Genomic DNA, 25,936 nt, shown 5'->3' with positions numbered 1-25,936 from the left:
CTGGTCACTTGTCATTACCGGCCCTGTAGTCAATTGAGGAAACATGCTTGTCCCCAAGGACGCAGTCATGCGGGGAGCCATAACAGCTGCATGTTGAACTCCTGGAATATGAGGTGCTGGGGGAGCTTGTCCCTGATCGGATAACCCACTAAGATAGGTGAGAACCTGGTGGATCATCTCTAGAGTAGGCTGGGGTGGTGCTTCCCTCTCATGAACCTGCTCCTCCTCCACCTCAACATCATCTCTAACTACTTCTTCAGCCAGTGGAGGGGTCGCTGCTCTTTCCCTAGCTGGCCCAGTTGTTTGGACCCTGTCTCTGGTAGGCTTTCTTCCGCGACCTCCACCACAGCCTCTCGTTGCTACTCTTCCTCTGCCTACAGCCCCAACAGCTGGCTCAGGTGCTCTTGTTGCTCTAGTTCTAACCATCTGCGAAAGTAAAGTGAAGAAGGTCAGATACCAATTTGTATCACCTAGATACCAATTGGATTTAAGTAATAGCACAAAAGAAAGAAAGAATGGAGTTTTCCTAAAGTCCTATAGCCTCTCGAAGAAAAGTAAAGGCGTCCCCGTACCGTTCCGCAAGACTCTACTAGACTTGTCCTTGTGCGATGAGATCGATGAACCTAAAGCTCTGATACCAAGTTTGTCACGACCCAAAATAGGCCATGAGTGGCACCCACCCTTAACCTCCTAGGTGGGAGAACCAAAGATGTGAACCCCAACTTATAAAGTATAACAACAACGCGGTAGCTCAAACTTATAAAGTAAGAATTAACAATCCACAAGAGTTTACTACATAACGTTCCCCAAAATCTGAAAGTCATCACATTAAGGACATCTAAATTCTAAAACTAAGTCTGGAAATATCAAGCACCAAAATGAACAAATAACAAAATGTGTCCGAAAACTAAAGACACTATGCCATAATCGAGGGAATCCATCACGAGCTAGAAGGATAGATCACCCTGAAATCCGATGATCTTGAGACTAACTAGAGCTGAGGTCGAGCCGAAGTCTGTGGAACACTCGCTGCACGTCACAAAATAAAACAAGAAAAGATACAAGTAGGGGTCAGTACAGGACAACATGTACTGAGTAGGTATCATCGGCCGACTCAAAATAGAAATTAATATACATAAAATAATAGTGAAAAGTCAACAACAACACTTAACAGGTGGCAACCAATGAACAATTACATAACCAGTCAATAATATCAAGATCACACATAAGGACTCAAGCCTCCACATCGCACTCTATTGAAATATGAGTTTTTGGAGATTGGGTAGTATTAAGTAATTTTAATTTATTTCCCTTTAATATTACCATGCCGGAACGTGACACCCGATCCAAATATATCGTGTCGGAACGACACCCGATCCAAATATATCGTGTCGGAACGTGACACCCGATCCAAATATAATTAATTTATCATTCCTTATGATTACATTCCATTTCATTAACAATATTTCATCAAGTCTTCTTTATTCAAGACACCATTTTTTATAGGGCTAGTTCAAGATTATGAATTTCATGGCCTCGGGATTTTAGACCAATCACAACAACATATCAACCATCCAAACCACAATAATTAAATGCGTAGTAAACTTCACACATATTACCCAATGAATATCAATCACTATTAAGAGTCTATCAATGATATAGAATAAAAGCCATAACCTACCTCCACCGAAGAACCAAAGTCAAGCAAGCTAATTCACCGGTGATTTTCCTTTCTTCGATGCCTCAAAACGTTTTCAATCTATCAAGTATACCATACTTATAAGTAAACGAGTTTGTAGACCTCCATACTATATATATGTTTAACCTAGACCCAACAAACCAAATTCTATTATCAATTTCCTAAAACTCAAGCCTAGAGTTAAGTCTTAATTCCTCCAAATAATATAACTTTGATGGATTTCATATAAATACTACATCTAATATTTAATTACATATCTCAATATGTCGAAACTTGAATTACAATATTATGACCATAAGAACAATTTTGGATCAACAACAACATTACGTAAATTAACATCTAAACCGAATGAAAATAATATAATAATAATATTCCAATAATGCCTAGGTACACTGGAACACAAATAATGCGCTGACTATATATATGTTTACATAACTTAGAAATTAGCATGCAGAAAGCAATTGAGTTTAGCCACCTGAATGTAATTGCTCGCTATCTCCTCCTTTTCACGGTTCTGCCTCTTCTTTCGTTTCGTTTTTTGTTTCAGTTGTAGCAACTCATGAAGAAAAATACAACCCTAATCTACTTTAATTTAATAAATAAGGGATAAGTGGTATAGAGTATTAATTAAATTAACACTTTAACCACAAATTTAAATTAAATATCTAAAGTTACCCCTCAATTAAATAACCTTAGTTATCAATTAGTCCAAAGTACCCATTAAAAATTTACGGGGTGAGTCTTTTATGAAATAAAAAGTCATAGTATACAAAACGACCTAAAGGGTCGTTACAATATGATTGGGGGAAAAGGAAAGAACATGAATTGAAATGACATTTATGATCAGATTGCATGCAATGGATGTATTACTTAATTGTACAAATATGTGTGATATTCATTGTGATTGTAATTGTGAAATGTGATTTCATGTTGGATCGAGTATCAAGGTGATACATTTGGGATCGGTTACCAAGTACAATTGGATCGAGTGTCATGTTGTTATATTTAAAACGGATACCATACCAGTATACTGACTATTTGAACGGGGTACCACACCGGTACACTAACAGTTTGGGTATGCGTTCCATGAGAGGACCGTATTTGATTGTTGTGATGCGATTGATCATGCTCATTGTGTCTATTGATTCAAATGTAAGGACTGGGAGTCTAGTGTTGTTAACCATGATGTGATTGTGTATTACCTGTTTTACTAAGTTGTAGTTTCTTGTGCAAATATCATTTACTAGAAATGGTTGCATATACTGTAATTGTGTACTGATATTACACTTGTTCTTTCTTTATTGAGTATAGAGCATATTAAGGCGGTTGTTGAGAGACCTCAGTTAGAAGATTCGTGACCATTTGAATTCAAGGATACTGAGCCAGTTCTTTCAGGCTGTCGTGAATTCCTCTTAGTTCTTAGTCCTTCCGTTTAGGACTCAGACTTCCAGATACTTATTTTTATATTTATAATTTTCGGAGTTGCATCCCCTTATTCTAGACTTTTAGATAGAGTTTTGGTATAATGACTTTCAGGTTCTAGGGAGTTAATTTTCGCATGTTTTTAATAAATTACCTGAGTTTATGGAAAATCAGCTTTAAACTATATTTTAAGTGTTTACACTTGTTGAAATGCATGTTTCCGGTAAATAGTATATTTTAGTGGGTTAGTGTTGGTTCTCCCACAGAAGGATTAGTGTGGGTGCCACACACGATGGATCAGGATTGTGACACTTAGTGGCTAAGGTTATTCAAAAAATCCAAGGCGACGCTTTGTGCTTAGGTAAATTAATTTTGTAGGCCACTTACAATTTTTTTTAATAACTTTGTTACAAGATATATTTATCTTTTTTTACACGTGACAAAAGATTTAAGAAAATAATTTTCTTTTATTTAATTAATTAATGGCCAAGAGATCTCATTTCGTAGCAAAAATTTCTAAAGAGAATAAACATATCAGTAACCAATTAGATTGCCACCCGGATGTATCTTTGGCTTTCTTTTATTTTCCATTAAACTTTTTGAATAAATCTTAAAAATAATTCAACAACTCTTTCAAAATCGAAATCAAAAATGTCCACATGCAATGATTTTTTTATAAAAAAAATCTCGGCTGATCTTCGTGTCTCATTATTATTGTTGTCAGTCGCCAAAAGACAGTGAAAGGTTAAAGCCTGAACGTGATTTCTTTCTAGGCTAAACTCTCTTATCTCTTTCTGTTCTTTTTTGTTTTTTAATTCTCAGTCCGTTCACTTTATATTATATTAAATATGAATTCATCATAACTAAATAATAGTACATATTTATTTTAAATTTTTTGAATGAATTCATTCACTAAAAAAAAGTCAATTACTAAATAATTCATAATATAATTTTACAAATTTTAGTACAACCATTTGTCAAAAAAAATAAAATTACTTATTCAATATTTAAATATCTTTCATGAAATTTCTAGTCACGCCACTAACGTCAGGTACTTGAGCTACCTGTGATAATAAGTCTATACGTAACTCTTTCAAATAAGCATAATATGGCTGATGGCATATACTAACTGCAATGACATATACTAATGAATTAATATACAAAGTTTCGATATTTGAGTAGTCATTTTTCTATTAGGAAAAAGTTTATTACTTTATAAATAGAGGCTCACTGTTTTTAACTTGGTAGTATTCACAATATAGTTTTATTGGCTTTGAAAATATTGTTTAGGGAGAGAATTTGTGAGATACAAGTGTTACGTACTCTTTTTATTCTGAGTGTATTGTGTGAGGTTATTTCTCTCAATATTGTGTACTCTCATTTATATATTGGATTGCTCATCTCTTTTTGTAGATATAGGTCGATTGATCCAACTACGTTAAATTTTTGTGTCTCTCATGATATATTTCTCGTGTACTAGCTTGTGTATGACACTTGATTATTTTGGTCCTAACAATAGTATATAAAAATGTACATCGTAAATAAAGGTCACTTATGTTTGTCAGCACAAACCATTCTCTCAATATATATGACCGCGATATATCGATGTGAGTATTAATTCTCATCAGAACTTTATACTGTGCGTCCAATTTAAGCACGAATCCTATGACTAGGGATTTTATATTTTCCTCTTACTTAAACTACCTCTATAAATACTGTACACATATACGCCAAAAAAACACAAAAACGCAAAGAAGAAAAGAAAAAAAATGAACGCTCGATCATCTCATAAGACGGTTATTAATAGCGATGACGACAATGATGGCAAGCATCTTATTCGTCAACCTCGTCCCGTGAATGATATTTCAATGCTTATAAAAATGATGACGACAATGATCAACCACAATCAACGTGGTGGTGCTGGTGCTGGTCGTTCCCAATTGACTACTAACCTTAATCGTTCTCCTGTTGTGGACTATTCAGACAGTAGTACCGATGATGAAGGGCTGACGCAGCACTACTACGGGAAGATAAAACACTTTAGCCATCCGCACAACTTGAACAAGTACAACTTCCAACAACACTCCAAAACTAACTGCAAAGTGTGCGGGCTCCAACTTGTTGGGTCGGGTTACGGTTGTGAAAATTGTCGATTTTATGTGCATGCATCGTGCTTCGATCTTCCACAGAAGATCCAGCATGATGCACATCCAGCACACCCTCTGACACTTCGTTACCCGTCCTACTACAAGCACTGCGGTAAGACATGTGACGCTTGTTCTGAAGACATTGAGCAAAGTTTTCTCTACTGCTGTGATATATGCCATTTTGATCTTCATGTCACTTGTACCACATTGTACAGCATCGTGAAGAGGCCTGATGCATCGACTTTTCGACTTTATTACACGTTTCCTACGGGTGATAGTTATGTTCGGCGATATTGCAACGTTTGTTACAAGAAGGTGTCTAAGGAAGGTTGGTTGTATTATAACAAGGATTCTAGTGATGTTGCACATATCAACTGTGCTAAGGGTAAACTTGAACCTTCTTGGATTAAAGAGAGACTTAATATGCTTAAAATCAAGTAAATCAAAGTGTGTGTGTATATATATATATATGCAGCTATAGAAATTTGAAAAAATAAAATAAAAATAGGTGTGTGCTAATTTGGTGGCCCTGTAATGAGGCATAGGTTGTCTAAGAAAATAAGTGCTAAGTTTCGTATTGTATAAATCAAAAGAAAACGACAGATCTTTCTCGTTCAGCATCTAAAGCGCGCTATGCTCTGCTTCAAGGAAAATGTTCAGTGATATCGGTGAACCACGCGAGGAGCTAGTAATACCTGCAAGCGCCACTACCTTAGTGGAAGTAAAGGAGCCTAAATCGACCCCTTTTTACCCCTACAATTGTCACTATATGTCTAAATGTGATGAGATAACAAAAAAAAAATATGGCGACGATCTTAACTAGTCAGCTGTTATTAATTTGTACTAATAATAAGCTGTGTGTGTTTATTAAGTAAGTCTTCTGTTGTTATATTTTTATTTTTTTGGGTACATATTTTTAAAATTTGAAGTTCTCTCGGAGGAAAAGAAGTTAAATAATATACTTGTCTTTGTTGTATTGTAATTAACAAAGATTATTAGTCCACAAATTAAAAAATTAAAGTTAGTCGTGACGTTTTTTTATTTTTTTTAGCGGGGGAAGAAAAATAAGAAAGGGAATTGCAATATGGGAATTAAATTTTCACCAAGTGAAAGTTCAGATAGTCAATCAACGTAACTGAATTGTTGAGATTCTTCTCGATAAATTTATGTAAATAGGTAAGTAGAATTTTTTATTTTGTCAAGTTAAAAGTATAAGCTGGAAGACCACATCGATTAACTTTGCTTTTTGCCACATCTTGTGTACTCAATTTCATTAAAATGAAATTTACTACTAATATTAATTTTTCAGAAAGGGAATAATTAATTATTAGATCAACACCAAACCCTTCTTTCTTTGAGTTATATGTCAAAGGACAAGTGAGGGTTGCTCAGTTGGTTAAGCACCTTCACCCACGATCGATAGATTCTGGGTTCGAGTTACATTGGAGGGTAAGTGTGGAAACACTATAAATCCTCCAAAATGGGTTGGGGGTATATATATGTCACGACCCAAGCCTAGGGCCTAGACGTGACATGGCGAATGAGGAACCCGAAAGTACCTCAAACAAGCCTCTTAGCATTCTTTTAGCCTTTCATAGGTAATGATGATAAATAAACAAGCGGAAATCATAATAAATCTTCAACTTACATATGTCCAACAATACCTCTAACTATTAGATTTAACGGGGCTAAGACAAGTCCCTAGCTCACCCTCAATCATAATAGAAGAAATTCCATAGTAAAATATCTTAACATATCATAAACTAGAAAGATAAAGGAGTATTGTTCCCGGAACATGGGAACTCACCAAAAGTAGTCTTCAATGGAATATCAACTAGCCACGTGGAGGAGAATGAGGAGGAGCACTGATCCCTACATGGTGATATCATGTAGGCAAAAGAGTATGCGTTAGTACTTTGAATGTACTAAGTATGTAAGGATGCATGAACATTGAGAAAACATTAAAACATTTATGTAATATGAAACATAATTTAATGTATGCATAATAAATCATATATATATCCTTTAAAATATTCATTTTGTGGGAAATTAACCATAACCGACATTTAAGACCATGCGAGCTATTACATGGAATCCAACATAACCCCCTACGTTGGCCGGGGAGACTACTTGCCAGGTAGAACTCCGTCAACTTCATTCATTTCTTTAACTTTAACTTTAAGGGCTATTTATGGATCCATTAGTCTAAGCCTACAAGGGCTCCTATGTTGGCACATAGTTAATGAGACAAGGGGTTGCTACTAGGATTCCCTTACCGAATCTCACTTCAATGCCTCATTCGGTGCTAAGTCAATCCCACGGAATAGTTTAATACTTCAAAATATTCATAGCATATAACTTGAAAATTCAAATATCATATTCGGTAGAATAGCTCATTAAAACATTTGATAATTCAAATATGCAAGAATTGTACTTATTGCATAAAGAATCCATCATTCATATCATTTCATCATTCTTTCATTTCATAAGACTCCCTTTTTTATCATAGATATTGCTTTCATAAACATTTATTTGGAGTCAAAGCTTTCAAGTCAAACTTTATTAAAAACATAGTAAAACTAGGTGGGTTCAAATCACTTCAACTTGCAAATATGTATGTAAATAAATATACATAAATACTTTGAAATCCATTAATTAAAAATCATGCTTTAAACAACCCACCATGAGTTTCAAGAATCTTTAAATAGATAAATAGAGGAATTACTTGTAAACCATCAATTCATACATATGAAATTATGTTACATCAAAATAGAACAATAATCATTAGTTTAACCATGATTCATACTATTAATAAAATTAAGAATTACCATAAGAAAATATTACTTGAAATCAAGAGACTTAATTGAAAGAGTTTTTGGACTACATGGGTGGAAGAACCCATGGATAAATACCCACATAACTTAGAGTAGAGCTTAAAGAAAATAAATATAATTTACCATATAATCAAAATAATTTAGACATGAGAGTGGAAGAAATACTCTCATTGAAGCCTTACATACCTGGAAACCGAAGCTTTAGTTGGTACCGGAAGACTTAATGACCACTCTTGAGTCCTAGCTTCTCTCCTTGCCGGAACGTTTTGTGTACTACCCGGAATATATGAATTACCGAAATAGTATTTCTTCACTACTAAGAACTAAAACTATATTTGAGAATGTGTAAAGAAGTGTATAGAGAGAAGATTTGCTTGAGAAAGCTTTGATGAATAAAATGAGGAAATAAGGTGGGTATTTATAGGTGGGAAAGATGACCTAACAATAAATAAAATAATTATAAATAAAAATCTGAAAATTTAGTGGAATATATTGATGTCATGGATGATGTTAAATGGAGGACAATTTATGTCATGAGTGATGTCAAATGTATCTAGATCTTTCTATGGTAGGTGAAATGAGTTATCTTTGACAGAATACTTTTTTTGGGAGCTACGTTTGAATAAGATAAATTCCTTATTAGGATTTGGTGTCTTCATAAGAATTGTAGATATGGAAGTCTAGTTTCATATCGTTCAAGAATCAACCAATTTGGATAAACCTACAGTGAGATATGATTTTTCTTCTATAAACACTCATTTCCGTCACAGCATCCTACCTTACAAAGATTAATTTATTTGACCTAATTAACCTCCGAATCTTAAAATATGGTCTTCATAAAAGTTGTAGGTAATGATCTTGTGGTTACTCAGAAATTTGAATCACTCAATTTGGATATTCCTATGAAAAGTTATGACCAAAATACAGAGGCTATATCATGTTTAGGCAAAAATTGAAACATCGTATACAACGTTTTTAGGGGATGTTACAATATATATATATATATGTCAAAGAAAATTTTCTCTAATAGTGTTTTAGTTTTTAACTTTTCTTTAATAGCATTTTGGTTACAAAAACTGAAAAGGGATTTCCGTTACAACTGTTCCAACTAATTTTATTATTTTTTAAAAATAAACATCACTTAAATAACTTGTTGGGGTTAATTTTACTCGTACAAATAACTTGCATTACTAACTAATTCTACTTATATTTATAAGTATTAAAAATTTCTATAAATTCATTGAGGTGTTCAAATATCTGAAAAGAGTAATTTTAGAGTTATTTGGGCATTGCAAAATCTTGTAGTCGCGACAAACTCACATAAAAACAATTAAATAGTGTAGTAATTAAGTCTATAGGATGGATATGATGCATATACTCTAAATCAAAGGTTCCGGATTGAAAATTAAAAAAATCTTAGTAAAGAACATTTTTTTCTTTAATGAATCTTACATGACTCAAATTTCAATTTAGTCAAATTGATACTAGACAACAAAATAAATACATATAAAAAAAAAAATATACCACATTATAAATCTCGTTGGTGCTAAGTGTGAGGTAATATGCTAAACATCTGGTAATTTCTCCTCTCATCAGAACAAAAAAATTCCATTGAAACGGTCAACAATTTCATGCATTTATATGGACATCTCATCGCAATTTATAAATAAAATAATTATTTTTCGTGAAGTAGTGTCAAATGACTCCGGGTTTCTCTACCACTTGGTGAGACCATGAACCTCATTTGGTACAACATTGTCTGCAATGACCAAGGATGTCCAGATTAATGTCTCATAGATTACATGCCCAAATTAGTTGTGACATCCAATCTGTACAAAAAATCAAGAAAAGTGCTCATGGAAAAATTAACTGTTTGATATTGACACTAGTGTGATCAAACAAAAAACATCATGGTCGACATAATTTCTGTTTTTGTTTTGAATTGTAGAGACCAAGTGGTGGTGGAGTTCATCAATTATGTTTTGTTCTACATGTTTAGCTGATTCTGTTGATTGACAATGTGACCCAAATGGTTTTTGTAACCTTTTTTTTTTTTGATTTGATTTGCCTCTAAACAGTTGAGACAAAAAACTTCAGCTAAAATTAAGAATATTGCATAGTGTTTGGACAGTTTACCAGATATTTTTTTTCCTTTTAGATAAGCAAGGGATGCCGTGAACAGAGGTCACACAGAATTAACTTATCACAGTATCATCAGGTATATATATAATCAATAGGCGACTAGTTTATTAGTGGTTGGGTAAGAAATAAGAGTAGTAAGATCATATTTGATGAAAGTAAATTATGGAAATTGTGATAGAACAAGTTCATAATGTGCCGGCTTTCCTATGAAAATTAGGCTTACTCTTAAAAATACTCATAGAAATCAAGATAGAATAAGGTTGTAATGCGTTGACTTCACATGAGAATTGAGTTTATTCTAATAAGTATTCATGAAAATAGAGATAGCACAAGATTATATAATGTATTTGGCTAATAAAGCTCAAGTCAACATTAATTATTATGTGTAATTAGTGACATTTTATTTTTCTTAAGCAATACTCTAACAGGACGGAATAGGAAAATTTTAGAAAGGGATTGAGCAGGATTGGAACACCACCGGGCCAGGATAGGGGGTATGGAGACCCCACCCCGTCCCATCCCACTAGGCTAAAGGGACGGGACGGGGCTTTACCAGAATTTTTTTGTTTTTATTTATTAAAATTTTTAAGCACTAAAATTAGAAAAAGTTATATCAACAAGATTACGTATTATTTTAAATGTATATTAATCTAATGAATAATTTTTAAATATCTTTCAAACTTAATTGAAAGATTAAAAAGTAAAGACTTAAACAGCTAGTTTTTAAAGCTTTCAAAGACTACTGACTAAATTTTTTTTAATAAACTTAAAATTTTAGAAAATATAAAGTTTCTGTAGCAAAATATTTTATTACATACAATTTTTAGTGCTTATAAAGAGAAAAGACTGGTAGTCTGATAATTTATTGATACAATTTTATAGCACTTAATTATTTATTATAGACTATAGGAACGATTAGTTTTTTTTTAAAAGCAATAACTAATTTCAAGTATGAAGTTCAACAAAATAAAAGGAAGTAAGTCAAGTAACTAAGTAAGATCATTTTTTTTAAAAAAAAAATCTAAGGCGAAAGTCTTTATCGTTATATAATCACCTAAAACAACATAACCTAATCTACACAATCACCTTCTAGAAAGAGTTTTGTAAAAATTAGGTCTCGTAGCAAATTATAAGTGATCATATTAATATAATTATCTTCTATAATTGTTTTTTTGTAAATTTTGTACAATATTTTCGAGAAGTTCCAATTGAATTGATAATGATTATTATTGTTCCATGAGGTCCATGTCGTCATCGTTTTAGTGCAAAGTTTTTCATTAATGTTCTAATTTTTTGGGTGGTTAATTTTGATCGGTCAGATTTTCTTCTTTATGTATTGATCCAACATTAGAATAAGTGTTTTCCACTAATGAATATTTGTGATCTTCAATTTAAAAGTTTATCATGTTAAAAATGCTCTTCAAAATTACTGATGATATTTAATATACACGATATCTTGAGCCATTTTTAAAAATATTAGAAATTTCTTTCCACGCCCCTTCTTCTATGCTAAAAGTTAGTCCTTACAATTCTTAGTCTTTTAATTTGCTACGACCCTTGATTAAGATAAACATCAAGTTTATGTTCATTATCAATTGAATCAAGATCAATATATGCTTCCCTATTTTTGCAATGGGTCATACTCCACTCTAGCCTTGGAAGTTGAAGGAGTATGTACATTATTAGAATTGCTCATATTTCTATATTTTTCAAAAAATATTGTAGTGTAACATTTATATATGCTAGTTTGGCAATCTTTGACACTTGATTGTTCAGTTTCAGAAATTATAGGAATATTTTTTTTGTAAATGTTAAACTTATTTCCTTAATGGATGGTGCATATTCGTCTATTTTTTATATTTGGCAAAAAGAATTGAAATTTTATAAATATATCATAATATTTGTATAATGTATAATAGGAGAATAGTATAGAAAATTATTTCATAGCATGATAACCTTTCTTTAAAAAATTATTAAACTCATGAATTTAATTACAATCAAAATCAACAATATGACATCTAAGGCTAGCATTATGCCATTAAATACCATTTGCATAAGTAGACGATATATTCATAAGCAACTTTTAGCATTTTGTATAAAGTTATTTAGTGGCGATTTTATTTTTTAAAAAATTTTTCTGTAAGGTAAAATTACATTAAATACACCATTCTTTAAATTTTCAAATTTTACTTTTTTTTTGTGCACGAAAGATGTAAGAGCAACCATATTAAATTCTAAAAAGGGAATGTGCAAATAAATCACAATACAATTAAAAATATGACATGCACATCTAACATAAAATTATTGGGCAAATTTTTTACTTTTTTTAAGATAGTACCTGCAGTTGTATTAGCAAAAACTTTATTTAAGGTGATACTTACAACATTATCAATAAGACCAAAAAATCTATAATTGATAAAACAATTATAGATATATAAGTGTCAATGTGTTTTTCATCAATAAATTTCTAATCAATAATACGTTTTTGCAAATTTCATATGATCAATCCAATGACATGTAACACCTAAATAATCATTGTCATTAAGATCACAACCTATATCAAAAAGTGATGGACACTCTACAAGTTAAGTGATAAATATGTAAATACTAAAGATATTCACCAAGAAATTTAAAAACAATCATTTTTAATTGCGATTCTAAAAAAATAAATTAAAAGTAGAATTATATTATTATTATTATTATTATTGTATATAATACACAAAATCGGGTTGAGAGATAAGACTAAAAAGTTATCCACAATCATCAATCATTTTTGCAACCATTAATTTGTGTGATAGTTTTTCAAAAAAGATCTACATATATCCTACCTTCGCCTCCGTCAAATTTATGTGAGAATATATTAACTTTTTTTTTACAAATTTTATAAATATCAATACTTTTATCGGCATACAACCCCCCCCCCCCCCACACACACACAGAGTAGAAGGTACATAAGGAGGTTGAGCTCCAAATTGAGATGATTACGATCATAAAAACATGAGCTTGTGATATAACTATACTTAATTCCAGACCGGTTAATGCAAGAACTATAAATAAAGGACCAAGATCCCCTATGAAATAGAATTGAAGTTCGAATTATTATACGAGTGGGTGTTCATCTAATTCATATTCTTTTTCCTAATTCATATTATCATAATCGTCAAATTATCTTTCCAATTATACATTATCTAGTGGCTCCCTCCAATTAATATCAAAATCGCAGATACGTTCACTCTTAACAAATTTAATCAATATGAGTATAATTCTTTAAACGTTTTCTAATTTTAGGTACTTTATACTAACTAGTAGCTTGTTTGGATAGACTTATTTTAAGAAACTTATAAGTTTTTTTAAAAAATAAGTAGGTGTAGCTCAACTTATTTTTTAAAATTTATAAGTTGTTTTCAACTTATAAGGTGATTAAAATAACTCCATTCAAACAAACTCAATTATTTATTGGGGTTTATTTTAAGCACAAAATGACTTTAAGTTGGCCGGTCAAACATTCAAAAAAACTGAAAACAGCTTATAAGTCAATCCAAACGGGCTCTAAAACTAGCATCTTTATTACTTTGTCTAAAAAAAACGAAAGGGATATGTCTATTATCATTTTATGAGTCATAATATAAATATATAATAAAGTTATGAGATAACTGTTGAAAATACATCTAAACTATCTCCTTTTTTTGAGTTTCATATTTAAACAATTGAAAGTATGAGTTTCATACCTAAACTATCACTTATTAGTTTGAGAAACACACCTCACTCTCTCTACTCTCTCTATTTTTCTAAAAAATCTTGTCACGTGGCATTCCACATAGATAAAATATTTTATCTTGATAAAAATTAGATAAACTATTAATATTAGTTAAAAGTTAAAGATTAAAGTATTTCTATCCCAAAAAAAGAAATTATTTTTTATAAAAGAAATTTACTTTTTTAAAAAGAAATTATTTTTTAAAAAAATAAAATTCAAAATATTCTCCTCACGCACACCCCCCCCCCCCCCCCAACCTCGTCCTTTTATTTTTTAAAATTTTTTAAATTTATTTTATAAAATATTTTTAAAAAAAATTCATACTTCACCCTCTTCCCCCCACTCCTTCCTAACAAATGTTATTATTTTTATTTTTTAAAAAATAAAATTATATCCACTCCATCTAACCCTCCGCTCTTAATTGATATAACTTTTTTATATTTTTCTCATTTTGTCTTAAATATGTACATATATTTTTGGAAAATATTTTTTCCTACTTGCGTACCAAGTATAACACAAATAAAATTTTTATTTTAAGAAAAATCTTGCGGCAAGTAAAAAAATATTTTCCTAAAATCATATATATAACAAAAAACGAGAAAAAAAATTGAAAGCTGAGGGTTAGGGAGGGCGGGGTAAATTTTGGTTTAAAAAAAATAAATAAAAATATCTAAATTATTATTTGAAGGGGGGGGGGGATGAAGTAAGAGTTTATTAAAACAAAATTATAAAAGAAATTTAACAAATAAAAATAAAACTAAAAAGTTGAGGTAGGGGAGGGGGGAGAGGTATGGTGAGAAAAAATAGCGGAGTGAGGTAAGAAAAAAAATTATATTTTATTTTATAATTTTTTTTAGGCGGAAGATAGTAATACTTTAATCTTAATTTTAACTAATTCTAATAATTTATTTAATTTTGTTAAGATAGAATATTTTGTCCATGTGGAGTATAATGTAACAAAAAAATTTAAATGAAAGAGAGAGTGTAGTACATATACCATGATAAAAATGGAATAAAAGAGAGAGGTGTGTTTCTCAAACTAATAAATAATAGTTTAAGTATGAAACTCACACTCCTAATAGTTTAGATATGAAACTAAAAAAAAAAGATAGTTCAGATAAATTTTTAACAATTATCTCTAAAATTAAGTATAAAAATCAAAGAAAATAAGAGATGAAATGAGTGCACCAAACGTTTGAGTAAAAATACAAAATATTATAACCATAAGCCATAACTAAACGTTAAAACTTGAACCTTGAAGTTTGATAACACATGATTAACAAATTATATATTCTTAAAATATTAAATTAATTTTAATTGTAAAGATTATTTAAATTAAGTATGGAGAAATGGAATGTGAGAAAAGTATTTTGTGATGGGAACATAAGAATGAGAGTACGTATAGCAGTAGAGAGATGTTTCAATGCTTGATCAGACATTTTGAGTTCGAGAGCAAAATCAGATTTAATCGATTTCAATATTAGATACAAAGCACCTGAAAAAAATTAGCAGGCGACAAAATAAGAATGAGGCACATTCTATTTTGTGTTCCTCCTCCAACCAACACCTCCCACCTCCCTCTGGCCCACTGTATCCTTCTCTTTCCCCCAAACTACTATCCTTTTACTCCTTTACATATCTGTAAGTAACTGTCCTAAAAGAAAACCGTATTGGTTCAAGAAAATTTCTAATTTGGGAAGTTGGGTAGTAGGATTCTCGACTTGGGGTTAGCTCCATGTGGGATTCTTGAACTTTGATTTGATGAATTTCCTTCCAAGATGTTTGAATTACAGTGAATGTAGTGGTGAAAGTTCCAATGGTGGATTTGGGAAAGATGGGTTGTTGTGGTTTCATGACATTGGGAATTGTGGGAGTGGGGAATACTCCATGGCAATTGTGCAAGCCAATCAGGTCTTAGAGGATCAGAGCCAGATTGAGTCTGGTCCATTGGGAACCTTTGTTGGAGTCTATGATGGTCATGGTGGACCTGAAGCTGCTCGTTATGTTTGTGATCACTTACTTCGACATTTCCAAGGTTCATCTTCTGTCTTTGTAATTTCCTATTTTTGTCTGTTTTATTGGAAAAAAGATGTTAAATTTGCTATGTACACAATCTTTAGTCAATTAACTGTGTTTCATTCCTAAATTAGGATAGTCGATTTAAGGTTGATTCAAGAATGAGGCAAGACTAGCCCCAAGTCTAATGAGTATTAGGATATGTCAATTTAAGTGGGGAAGGTTGATTCAAGAATGAGGCAAGACTAGCCCCAAGTCTAATTAGTTGAAGTTACAGGGCAGGGAGGGGTCCTTGAGTGGATTCCGCATTAGTCCCAAGACGTTGGTATCTAACTAGATAAGTGAATGCTTGAGCTTTAGTGAGAAGGGCCTTCACGTTTATTGACTTGAACAACTGACCTTAAGATGAACCTATTTGACAAAAGGAACTTAACTAAGGGCACCTGCTCAGTTACATGAATCTTTTGTATTGTTCCACTTTATTCGGGCCTCTTTCATTTTAGAATTTTACTAAATCTAGTCAACGCTCAATTTGGGTTTAATTGCATAAATAAAGAGCTTAGAGTGAAAAGTGTTCCTAAATTATTTCATAGAAATTCCTACCATCTACTTTGCTAATGTGATCATGTGAAATATTGTAGTGGGTTGGTCTTCATTTGGCCCTTCTGCTCCATTACCATCTCTATCTCCCCAACTCCTAAAACCAGGGGGCTCAAGTTTTTCATTGATTGCTCCCTTTTTCCTCAGACATTTTTGAAACGCCGAAATATGTTGGATAAATTTTCTTGATAATAAAGAAATCCACGAGGGTCAATGGCACACATAATGCACTGCATTCTTACTACTAGACCAAAGCTCTTAGGGTGACGAAATGTACTTAGATATTGAACATTAGGAAAGGAAAGCTTTTAGTGGTTTCATGGATTTTACTCTTAATGCAGCAATATCAGCTGAAGGAAATGGTGTCATCACAGAGGAGACAATTCAAAGGGCCTTTCTTGAGACAGAGAGAGGGTTTACTTCTGTTGTTTCGGAAAATTGGAATTCTCGACCACAGCTAGCAACAGTGGGGGCATGCTGCCTGGTTGGAGCTATATATCAGCAGACACTCTTTGTAGCAAATCTTGGTGACTCTCGAGTAGTCCTTGGAAAGAAGGTTGGAAGCACTGGGGAAATTGCTGCCATACAGCTATCAACGGAGCATAATGCCAACATTGAGTCTGTTAGGTGGGAGCTAAAGGACTTGCATCCAAATGATTCTCAAATTGTTGTTCTCAGACACGGTGTTTGGAGGGTAAAAGGAATAATTCAGGTAAGGTCAACTATACGAAAAGTTTCTTGCTATTAAATTAGGAAAAAACTTTCCAAGTTCTCCCTGAATTTTCCCATATTCCTATGCTTATAAAGGATATGCATAGAAGCTTTGATGTGTATCAGCATCTGTAATATCAGAGTTTGATATGCTATGGCCACTTACAGTATATAGTTGAGCTTCCGTCAGCCTTCTTTTTACTGGAGAATTACCATGTTATGTATGGCCATATGGTGAATAATGAACTGAAGTAAACTAAAATATTGTTTAGAAAAGCAAATTTTAATTTTCAAGTGACCTCATGTTTTAAAGAAAAACTGATACACGTCTCGGAATATCTACTGTTGGATTTTAATATTTTATATTTTTATCGGTATAATAAAGAGTTCTTTTTCTTAGTTGAGAATGTCATTAGTTATGGTTGAGCAGTTTGTACCTGTATGTCATGCTTTCATGGACAATTGTTGCTTTTCATGGATAAAAATTAGAATTCATTCTCTAGTCTGTAACTTATGTCTTAATAATCGTTCTCCTAAATTGACTGCAGGTCTCAAGATCCATTGGTGATGTGTATCTTAAACACACAAAGTTTTGCAGGGAACCAACAAATGGAAAATTCAGAGTTCCTCAACCCCTTAATATGCCTATTCTGTTGGCCACTCCAACAATTTTAAAACATCCTCTACATCCAAATGATTCCTTCCTCATATTTGCTTCTGATGGTCTATGGGAGCACTTGAGCAATGAAAAGGCCGTTGAAATTGTGAAGAGTCATCCTCGTAAAGTAAGTTCTATACACCAAAACATTATACTTTTCCTGCATATTCAGTTAAATTTATGCTTAATATGCTTCTTATGTCAAAACTATTACTTCAAATACATGCTTACTTTTGAAGGTATACATAATTTATTTATTTTTTGATAATTCAAGGATAATTTTTAGTAACTACCAAGTAGGTAGAAGTCTACAAAATGAAAGCAAATCAAACTACTATAACTTAACCAGCTATTAAGGGAAAATACTATATTCTTCTTACACTAAAGGCAAACCACACAAAAAACCGAAGAGATTAATATATATGCTACCTGAATCAGTAAAAACACAGTTATATACATCCAGTGTACTAAATTGGACCATCCAAGAGTCAATTTCCTCATATACTCCATAACAGGAGCGGAGCTACATGGTGCCCAGGAGGTTCATCTGAACCCCCTTCATTGGAAAATTACACCGTGTATGTAGGATTAATTTTTTGATTTATATGTATATATTTAATGCTGAACCCCCTCAGCATAAGCCAAAAGCTTGGTTCAGTGGTAAAGGGGGTTCAGGATTTTGCAAGGTGAGTGTGGATTCATGGATTCGAGTCCAGCTAACAACCTTTTACCCCATAGTTTAGTCTTCTCTCCATGTTCGCATTTGACATTCATATTTGATCTAATTAAGTTTTTAGATATATTTATTGGGAATAATTTGAGATATTTTTCCCTAACCTCATATTCGTAGTAATTACTCTGCGGTCCTTTGATCCTCGATCCTCTTTGTTTCCTTAATTCCATACTCATCAAGGTTATGATTTGTTAACTTCCTCTGCTTTGTTGTTTGTGTTGAGGTAGAGCCAAATTTTATTTAGTTCACTAGTATTTGACCCGACCCATTTATATTTGATCCGACCCGTGATTGAAGCTACTCAAGCTGTGGAACAACCTTAAAACACCATTGAGTTGCTCACAGTTATATCATCTTTACTCTCCATAATAACAACCCTGTACCTCAGTACTATGCCAAATGACAGAAGGCTTATCCTTTTGCTCTTCTCGGTTCAATTAATTTTTATGTAATTTGATTTTGATTATTCTTCTATAATAGCCCAGTTTTTCAGCTTCTGAATGGATTTAAAGTTATTCATTAAGCCTTACCCTTCGAGATCCCCCCCCCCCCCCCCTCTCTCTCTCTCTCTCTCTCTCTCTCTTTGAAAGCATCAAAATGTGCATATGTGTTTATGCACATTAACATATATATGTCGACTTTAATCATTTGCAAATTGCAAGGAACAATAGTTATACACTTAGATTGGAGGAGGAATAACTTTATCGAAAGAGATGGTTTTAGCTCGTTGCCCCTTTTGATGTATTTTGGTATGCATTCTTGAACATGAAAAACACATCTTCACTTTTTCATGCTCATATTTTTTTTGCAAATACAGGGAAGTGCAAAGAGGCTTGTAAAGGCTGCTCTCCATGTAGCTGCCAAAAAAAGAGAGATGCGTTATTCGGATCTTCGAAACATTGACAAAAAGGTCCGACGTCACTTTCATGATGATATAAGTGTAATTATTTTATTCTTAAATCATGACCTGATATGTAGAGGCGTTGTGCAAGATCCAACACTTTCTATACGCAGTGCTCTAGAACACTGATTGTTGAAGGAATATATTATTTTTTACCAGTGCCTGAGGTTCTGTCACAACACCAAAATTTTCCTTGATATGCGGCTCCAGGAGCAACATCAGTGAAGCAACTACACTGTATAAGAGTGTTTTTTTCCTTTGAAGAGGCTTATAATTTGAATTTCTCGAACCTTGTTGTAGATGGAGTTCAAGAAGAATGCTAATTCAAAAGTTTTGGATACAATCAACCTCTATGTAACAGCCTTGTTTCATTATTAATTTATTCTGTATACTAGGTTTTGTTTCTGGAGTATTTTGTTAATTTCTTGTAACATTGTCGTATGTTACAAGTGTTAAAAGGAAAAGGTTCGCCACAAGAGAATGATGGCTTTTGAATTCAAAGAGGAAGTTGCTCTGCTCTTATTGTTTAATTGTCACAAATTTATTTCCCTTAGAAGAGAACAATTATTTGACCAGTCAAACGAGCTGGCTTGAATTTAATCTTAGTATTTTGTCCTCAGAGATTTGTGTATATGGTTAGTCCTTTGTTGAAGAAATCATATTCTTCAAATAACACACAGAATATGGTTTCAATTCTTTTAAATGGCCATGGAGGCTAGGCATACAGCGTTGGTTCCAAGAACTTGGAGATTGGGGTCATTTTCTCATCTTGCAAGGTGAGCTACAGTTTGATATTGAAGACCTCATTTTAATTATTTCATTGAGATCTTCTCCCCACCCCCCCACCCCACCCCCACCCCCCAAAACAAATAAAAAATCCTTGACTACATGTTCTCTTTTGGTTCCACTATCTTATTATACTGGATAACCTTATCTAACTTTTTGTGCAGCCATTTGCCATATTAAGCCTGCTTCGCTTTCTTTACCGCCAAAAGCATGATTTGGCGGTTGGCAGGCATGGGCGGATCCAGGAATTGACTTGAGTTTAACTAGCTGGAGGAGCAACGGCCGACTGCACCTGACTCTCTTGAAGCAGTAGGTTCACTTCTCTTAATATATACCAATTCTAATAAATTTTCACATATATATGCAAGGTCGGAGTTGCAAGCAATCTGACCCCCTACATATACACTATATTCGCCCCTGTTGACATACATCCTTGTTTTTTTGCTTACAGCATTTTCTGTTCTCTTAATTTTTAATCTTTTTTTCCTGATTTGAACGGCTAACAGTAACTATAGGTAGTATTAATAATAGCATAAAAATCTATAGGCTAGCTATATACCAAATCTGTGAGATTGAATGAAGAAGAAAACTTAATGTGCAATTTTCTATATACAGGAGACTTACAAATTCAATGTTATAGTTTACTAGCTGTGTGAAAATTGAATGCAACTAATTTGCATTTGTCCTCTATCCAAAAATAACAAAAAACTGTAAAAGACAATGATCATACAGAAACCTTTGCATGTAGAACAAACTAATCTCTTCAAAAGATGAAACTCGGTGATGTATCAGCAAAGACAAATAGCAGAACATGAAGACAATAACTCACAAGAAAGAATCTGCAAGAACATGAGAAAATCGTTTATGAGTGAAGGAGATACATCTTCTATATTTAACAAACAGTAGTAATCTAATATGTATATGATTAGTTATTATTGAAAGCAAATACATATGATCCCTTTGCACCCAAGGGTGTGGCCTAGTGATCACTATAGTGGATTGAGCACCATGAGGTCTCGGGTTCAAATCCCAACAGAGACAAAAACACTAATCATTTCTTCCTATCTGCTCTAGCCTTAGTGCACAAAGTTACTTGGTACCTGTTGTTGGTGACAGGTATCTCGTGGAATTAGGCAAGGTGGGTACAAGCCGGCCCGGACACCACGGTTATCAAAAACAAAATATGTATGATCCCTCTCCCAGTAAAACAAAAGCAAGAGAGACAGGTTCTTATGCATGCAATAAAAAAAATTGAGCACAGGACATTGCTCAACTTATGACATCTTCATCAGCCAAAACTAGGATTGTCAGGCTATGTAGGACTTTAGCTTTGGCAAATTAGGTCTGAATTCAACGGTTTACCTCTTTTGTGTGGTTTACGAGCTATTATATGGAAACGGGGTTTACCCTGTGCGTACCCAAAGAGTAGCGGCTGCGGGTTTCCTTGTCATCAAAATCTTACCAAGTCCAACAGGCTGGTGAAGATTTCATAACATGCAAAATGGACTGTATTGCAGAGTTACATTCAAGTGCTAGGTAGATTTGTAGTTTATTTTGTGACATGGATAACTAGCATAACAACAACAATAATGCACTTTTTATGAGCCTGGATTCTAAACAAAAATTATTCAGGGTTCTTGGGAAGATGCTGCTCAAAGGAAAAATCCCCTTTCTGCAAGGGTGTTTATTAATGACAATCAAAGGAACTTTTTATGGTAACTATAACTGAATATTTGTGGTTCGATAATGCTGCAGTTGATTAAAATCAGTATCTTCTGAGTTTCCAGTTACTGCTAAGCAGCACTTTTAGAGGAGATTTTCTCATGATTTGTTTCACTGTCAGATTTTCTGCCATTAGGACTCTATTCTTCACATTTATAGCCCATTTGGCCAAACTTTCAAAATCTGCTTATTTTGAAAAGTGCTTTTTGAGAAAGTACTTTTAAAGAGGAGCAGTTTGTGTTTGACAAATTTATTTGAAAAGCATTTTTGAGGGTATTAGAGAACCAGTTTGTGCTTGGCTGAGGTTGCGAAAGTGCTTCTGGGAAAAGCTTCCTTTTTCAGCTTTTGTTCTCAAGAACGCATATTTTTTTCCCTAAAAGCTTGGCCAAATATCTCAAGTCTCTAAAAATAAGCACTTCTGGCTTCGCACTTCTGGCTTCACAGAAGCTTGGCCAATCCTATTTAACTTCTGCTTGTTCTATACAAAAAAAAAATAGACTTTCTTTCTATTTTAGCTCCTTTATTCTGTCCTGTTCCAGCAGAAGCTAACATGTCATTCTGACTTGTAACTGAAGTGATGATACGGCAAAAGCCCAAGACAGACCACAACAATCACAAGAGAACATACATAAATAAATCTGTGTTTTGAGATGATAACATTGTCAATCAAGAAAATATGTCATGAAATCTTATTCAGAGTAACATGCATCTCCAAATATTATCTTCTTCCTTTTCCGTTTCAACCGTTTGAGTTACTCTTTTATGGTTTTATTTTTCTTGTAATAGTTCAAGAATGGAAAGAACAGACCGGAAAAGCATCAGAAACCTCAAGTGTAACATGCTCTGAGTTATTCTCACCACCATTAAGTCACAATAGCATTAGCATGTAAAGGACGCACTACTCTAGGAAGCAGTTACTTACATATTGACTTGGGAAGTGTATCACTGCATAAACTTGTTGAGGTGATACCAATAGTCTTTGTTTTAATGTATCATAAGCTTTGCAATTCAAATATTTTCCAGTATAGAATGAAGGCTTGAAACCCGACGACGGAACAATGGTTCTAGCCTGAAAGCTGGCACCCCAGTCTGCCACCTGTTTGTATCATACATCTCACTCCATGCCTGTACAATCTCATCAACTTTGAACCCTGGAATAGAACAGGTGCAAGATGTTAAAGAAAATCACTCAAGAAAAACATAAAAAGACTAGTTAACAATTTATCTCACTCATATTTTACCTTCAAGAGCAGTTTCATTGGAACAGTGGTTCTTTATCATGACTGCAATATCAGAATGTGATGCTCCAGCTAGTTCAAACTTTTCTACTGCAACATCTAGACATTCTTCCCAGGTTGGTAATCCTGTCTTAAATTCCACCACGGAACGTTCATAGAGCATGGTTCCCCATAACAGGTAAATCTGAGACCTCATGTTTTCAGTCTGCTCTTTAGTTTCTTCAGATGATTTAAGTATGCCCTCCAAACCCCTTTTGTGCAATTGAGCTTTATATTCCTCATATTTCGAGAGTCCATTTAGGTACTGTTCTTCCATCTCTTCCCACATTTCCATCCCTCTTTCGATGCTATCCTCAGCCTTGTTATATAGCTCCAAGATCTCTGCACATGTCCCCGTCCCTAACTCAACTTTACTCCCTATCAAATAGTACCATGAGAGTTTTGCTTGTTCAAACTGCTGCTGACCGAGTGCAAGAAGGCTTTCGTAGAAATCTGGCTTGACTCTAAGAGCTTCTTCATACCTCATTTCTGCAGTTTCATATTCTTTTTCTGCCCATTCATATGCAGATTTAACCTGCTCCGAAACTGTCTCCCCAGAACCCTCTTCTGTGAAAAATACTTCTTTTCTTGCTCTAGACATGTGTACATTTCCCCAGTTAAACAAAGACAAAGCTGCCATCTCTTGGAACTGAGCTGAAGCAATGTCAAAAAGCTCTTCTGCTTCTTCATTTGTAACAGTGTCCTCCATAGCTTCTGAATATAATTTTATTCCTGTCTCGTGAAGATCCAGATACGAGTCACAATCAACTCCAACATGGTTTTTGAATAGCCGTGCGAATTGGACAAACCAGTTCTCAGGGCAAGTTGGCCCTTTATTCAGTTCCCTCCCCTCCTCCACGTGCCCATCCTTTTTTACTATAGTTGATCTGCAGATGATCGATTTCTCGTCTTCTTCAACCCTCAAATACATAGGTTCTTTATCTGGACTAACTTCTTTGATGTAGAGTCTTAAAGAACCTTGAAGATCAACAGATGATTCAGCCAACCTGAGCTCATCAGTAGTCGTGATAGTAACCAAGTCACCTTCTTGATCCCTGTACTTGATAAGTGCTCCCTTCAAATTTGGAAATCGATCTACAACTATGTTTCTCACAAGTCGAAAACTGCAACCAACTGGTAACTGTGCCCATCTTATATCCTCCTCAAGAACCAACTTCACTGTTCTTGTCACCGGCTTTTCTCCCTGGACGCTTCTCTTCTCCTCCACTACCACCTTGTCCTCGGCCTTCTTTTCGTCGACTTCATCAATCTTAGTTTCCTTAATCTCAACCATCCTCTTTCTATCAAATTTATTGTTCTTCTTCTTCTTCTTTTTCATGTTATCCTTTACAACATTGGTAGATAGTGGAAGGGGTAAGACTAACTTTTTCTCTTCAACTTTTAGTATTTCTTCTATTTCCTTTTTAACCTTGTCTGCAATATCCAAAGCAGTCAAATTGTTAGGTTCAATACTCAAGACATGGTTCACATCCCTTAAAGCTAAATCAAGTCTATTCAATGATTCATAACACTTTGCTCTCTTCAACAAAGCTTTGCTATACTTGGGAGCAACTTCAAGTGCCAAGTTACATTCATTTATAGCTCTTGGAAACTCGCTACGCCCCATTTGCATATAGCAACTAGCCATGTTGCTATGCAAATAGGCAACATCAATATGGTTCCTAGGAAGCAATTTGAGTGCCTTGTCATACTTCAGCATGGCGCCCTCATGATCGTGCTTCTGAAAGAACCTGTTCCCTTCTTCCTTCAATTCTTTAGACATCTTGATAAACATAACTGTGTCCTCATCAAATGCTTTTGATTTATGCTCTGAAGAAGCTTTGCCATCCTTCACATTTCCAGCATTGGACTTTGATTTTACATTACTTTTCTTCTTCCCAGTGGGCTTCCCCATGGTTTGTCACTCCCAATAAGCTAATCTTAGGGTAACCCCAAAATCAACATATAATTTTGTCCTGAAAACCAGAAATAAAGATGCTAATCACTCAACCAAATTAAACGAATAAATAACCATAACCGATGCTACGGAAATGATCAAAAATAATGAAATAAACACCAGTTCTTTCAAACATGTTCGATATTGAAATGAATGGCAAACGTTCATCAAACTCAAGAACCCACATTAGTCAGCAACAAAAAAAAAAAAGAAATGTTGATTCATGGAATTAGATAATACCTTGCAGAAATGTTGCCTCAATTGAAAGAAAGAAAAATTAAGATTACCTCCAATACACGATGAACACTATCTCCCAACAAAAAGATCATATGGAAGCTTTTCGGGGCATATCGCTATTTTGAAATAAAAGATTATCGTTGATTCATATATATAGTCGATAACAATTAATTGAATGATATATGTGGAAGAGAAAAGGAAATATTGACAAATAAAGCAAATCTCCAATGATTGTTTGTTTGGATTTGTTTTCTTTTCCATTCTCTTCCATGTTTGTTTCTACATTCACGTCATGTTCACTTTTAGCAAGACGTGCCCCCCATAATTTTGATTGGGG

The 25,936-nt window shown here is 33.6% G+C and overlaps 3 protein-coding genes across 4 annotated transcripts; 2 read left to right on the top strand and 1 right to left on the bottom strand.

Moving 5' to 3' along the window:
• Nucleotides 1-4,855: 4,855 nt before the first annotated feature.
• On the top strand, nt 4,856-6,244 carry LOC129899378 (protein VACUOLELESS GAMETOPHYTES-like). The gene has a single exon (XM_055974326.1). The coding sequence runs from the start codon at nt 4,891-4,893 to the stop codon at nt 5,707-5,709; it is 819 nt and encodes a 272-aa protein (XP_055830301.1). The 5' UTR covers nt 4,856-4,890; the 3' UTR covers nt 5,710-6,244.
• A 9,162-nt stretch (nt 6,245-15,406) lies between these two features.
• Nucleotides 15,407-20,142, top strand: LOC129901046 (probable protein phosphatase 2C 42). Its single transcript, XM_055976159.1, has 4 exons — nt 15,407-16,036; nt 16,959-17,329; nt 17,877-18,113; nt 19,537-20,142. The coding sequence occupies exons 1-4, from the start codon at nt 15,763-15,765 to the stop codon at nt 19,747-19,749; spliced, it is 1,095 nt and encodes a 364-aa protein (XP_055832134.1). The 5' UTR covers nt 15,407-15,762; the 3' UTR covers nt 19,750-20,142.
• Nucleotides 20,143-20,575: 433 nt separating this feature from the next.
• Nucleotides 20,576-25,699, bottom strand: LOC129901044 (protein PHOX1-like). Of its 2 annotated transcripts, XR_008769745.1 has the most exons (4): nt 25,650-25,699; nt 23,370-25,381; nt 23,051-23,279; nt 20,576-21,245 (listed from the first exon to the last, which is right to left on the bottom strand). XR_008769745.1 is itself a non-coding variant. In XM_055976158.1 (3 exons), exons 2-3 carry the CDS (start codon nt 25,318-25,320, stop codon nt 23,137-23,139), a joined length of 2,094 nt encoding a protein of 697 aa, XP_055832133.1. In that variant the 5' UTR covers nt 25,321-25,381; nt 25,650-25,699; the 3' UTR covers nt 22,992-23,136. The 2 variants fall into 2 exon arrangements, 1 of the variants encoding a protein (XP_055832133.1); XM_055976158.1 differs by lacking the exon at nt 20,576-21,245 and having other exon boundaries at nt 22,992-23,279.
• Between the last annotated feature and the right edge of the window lie 237 nt (nt 25,700-25,936).

This window comes from Solanum dulcamara, chromosome 8 (genome assembly GCF_947179165.1).
Source record: "Solanum dulcamara chromosome 8, daSolDulc1.2, whole genome shotgun sequence".
Classification (NCBI taxonomy): domain Eukaryota; kingdom Viridiplantae; phylum Streptophyta; class Magnoliopsida; order Solanales; family Solanaceae; genus Solanum; species Solanum dulcamara.
Note: the sequence above shows the minus strand (reverse complement) of the source record. Positions and strands in the feature narration are given on the sequence as shown.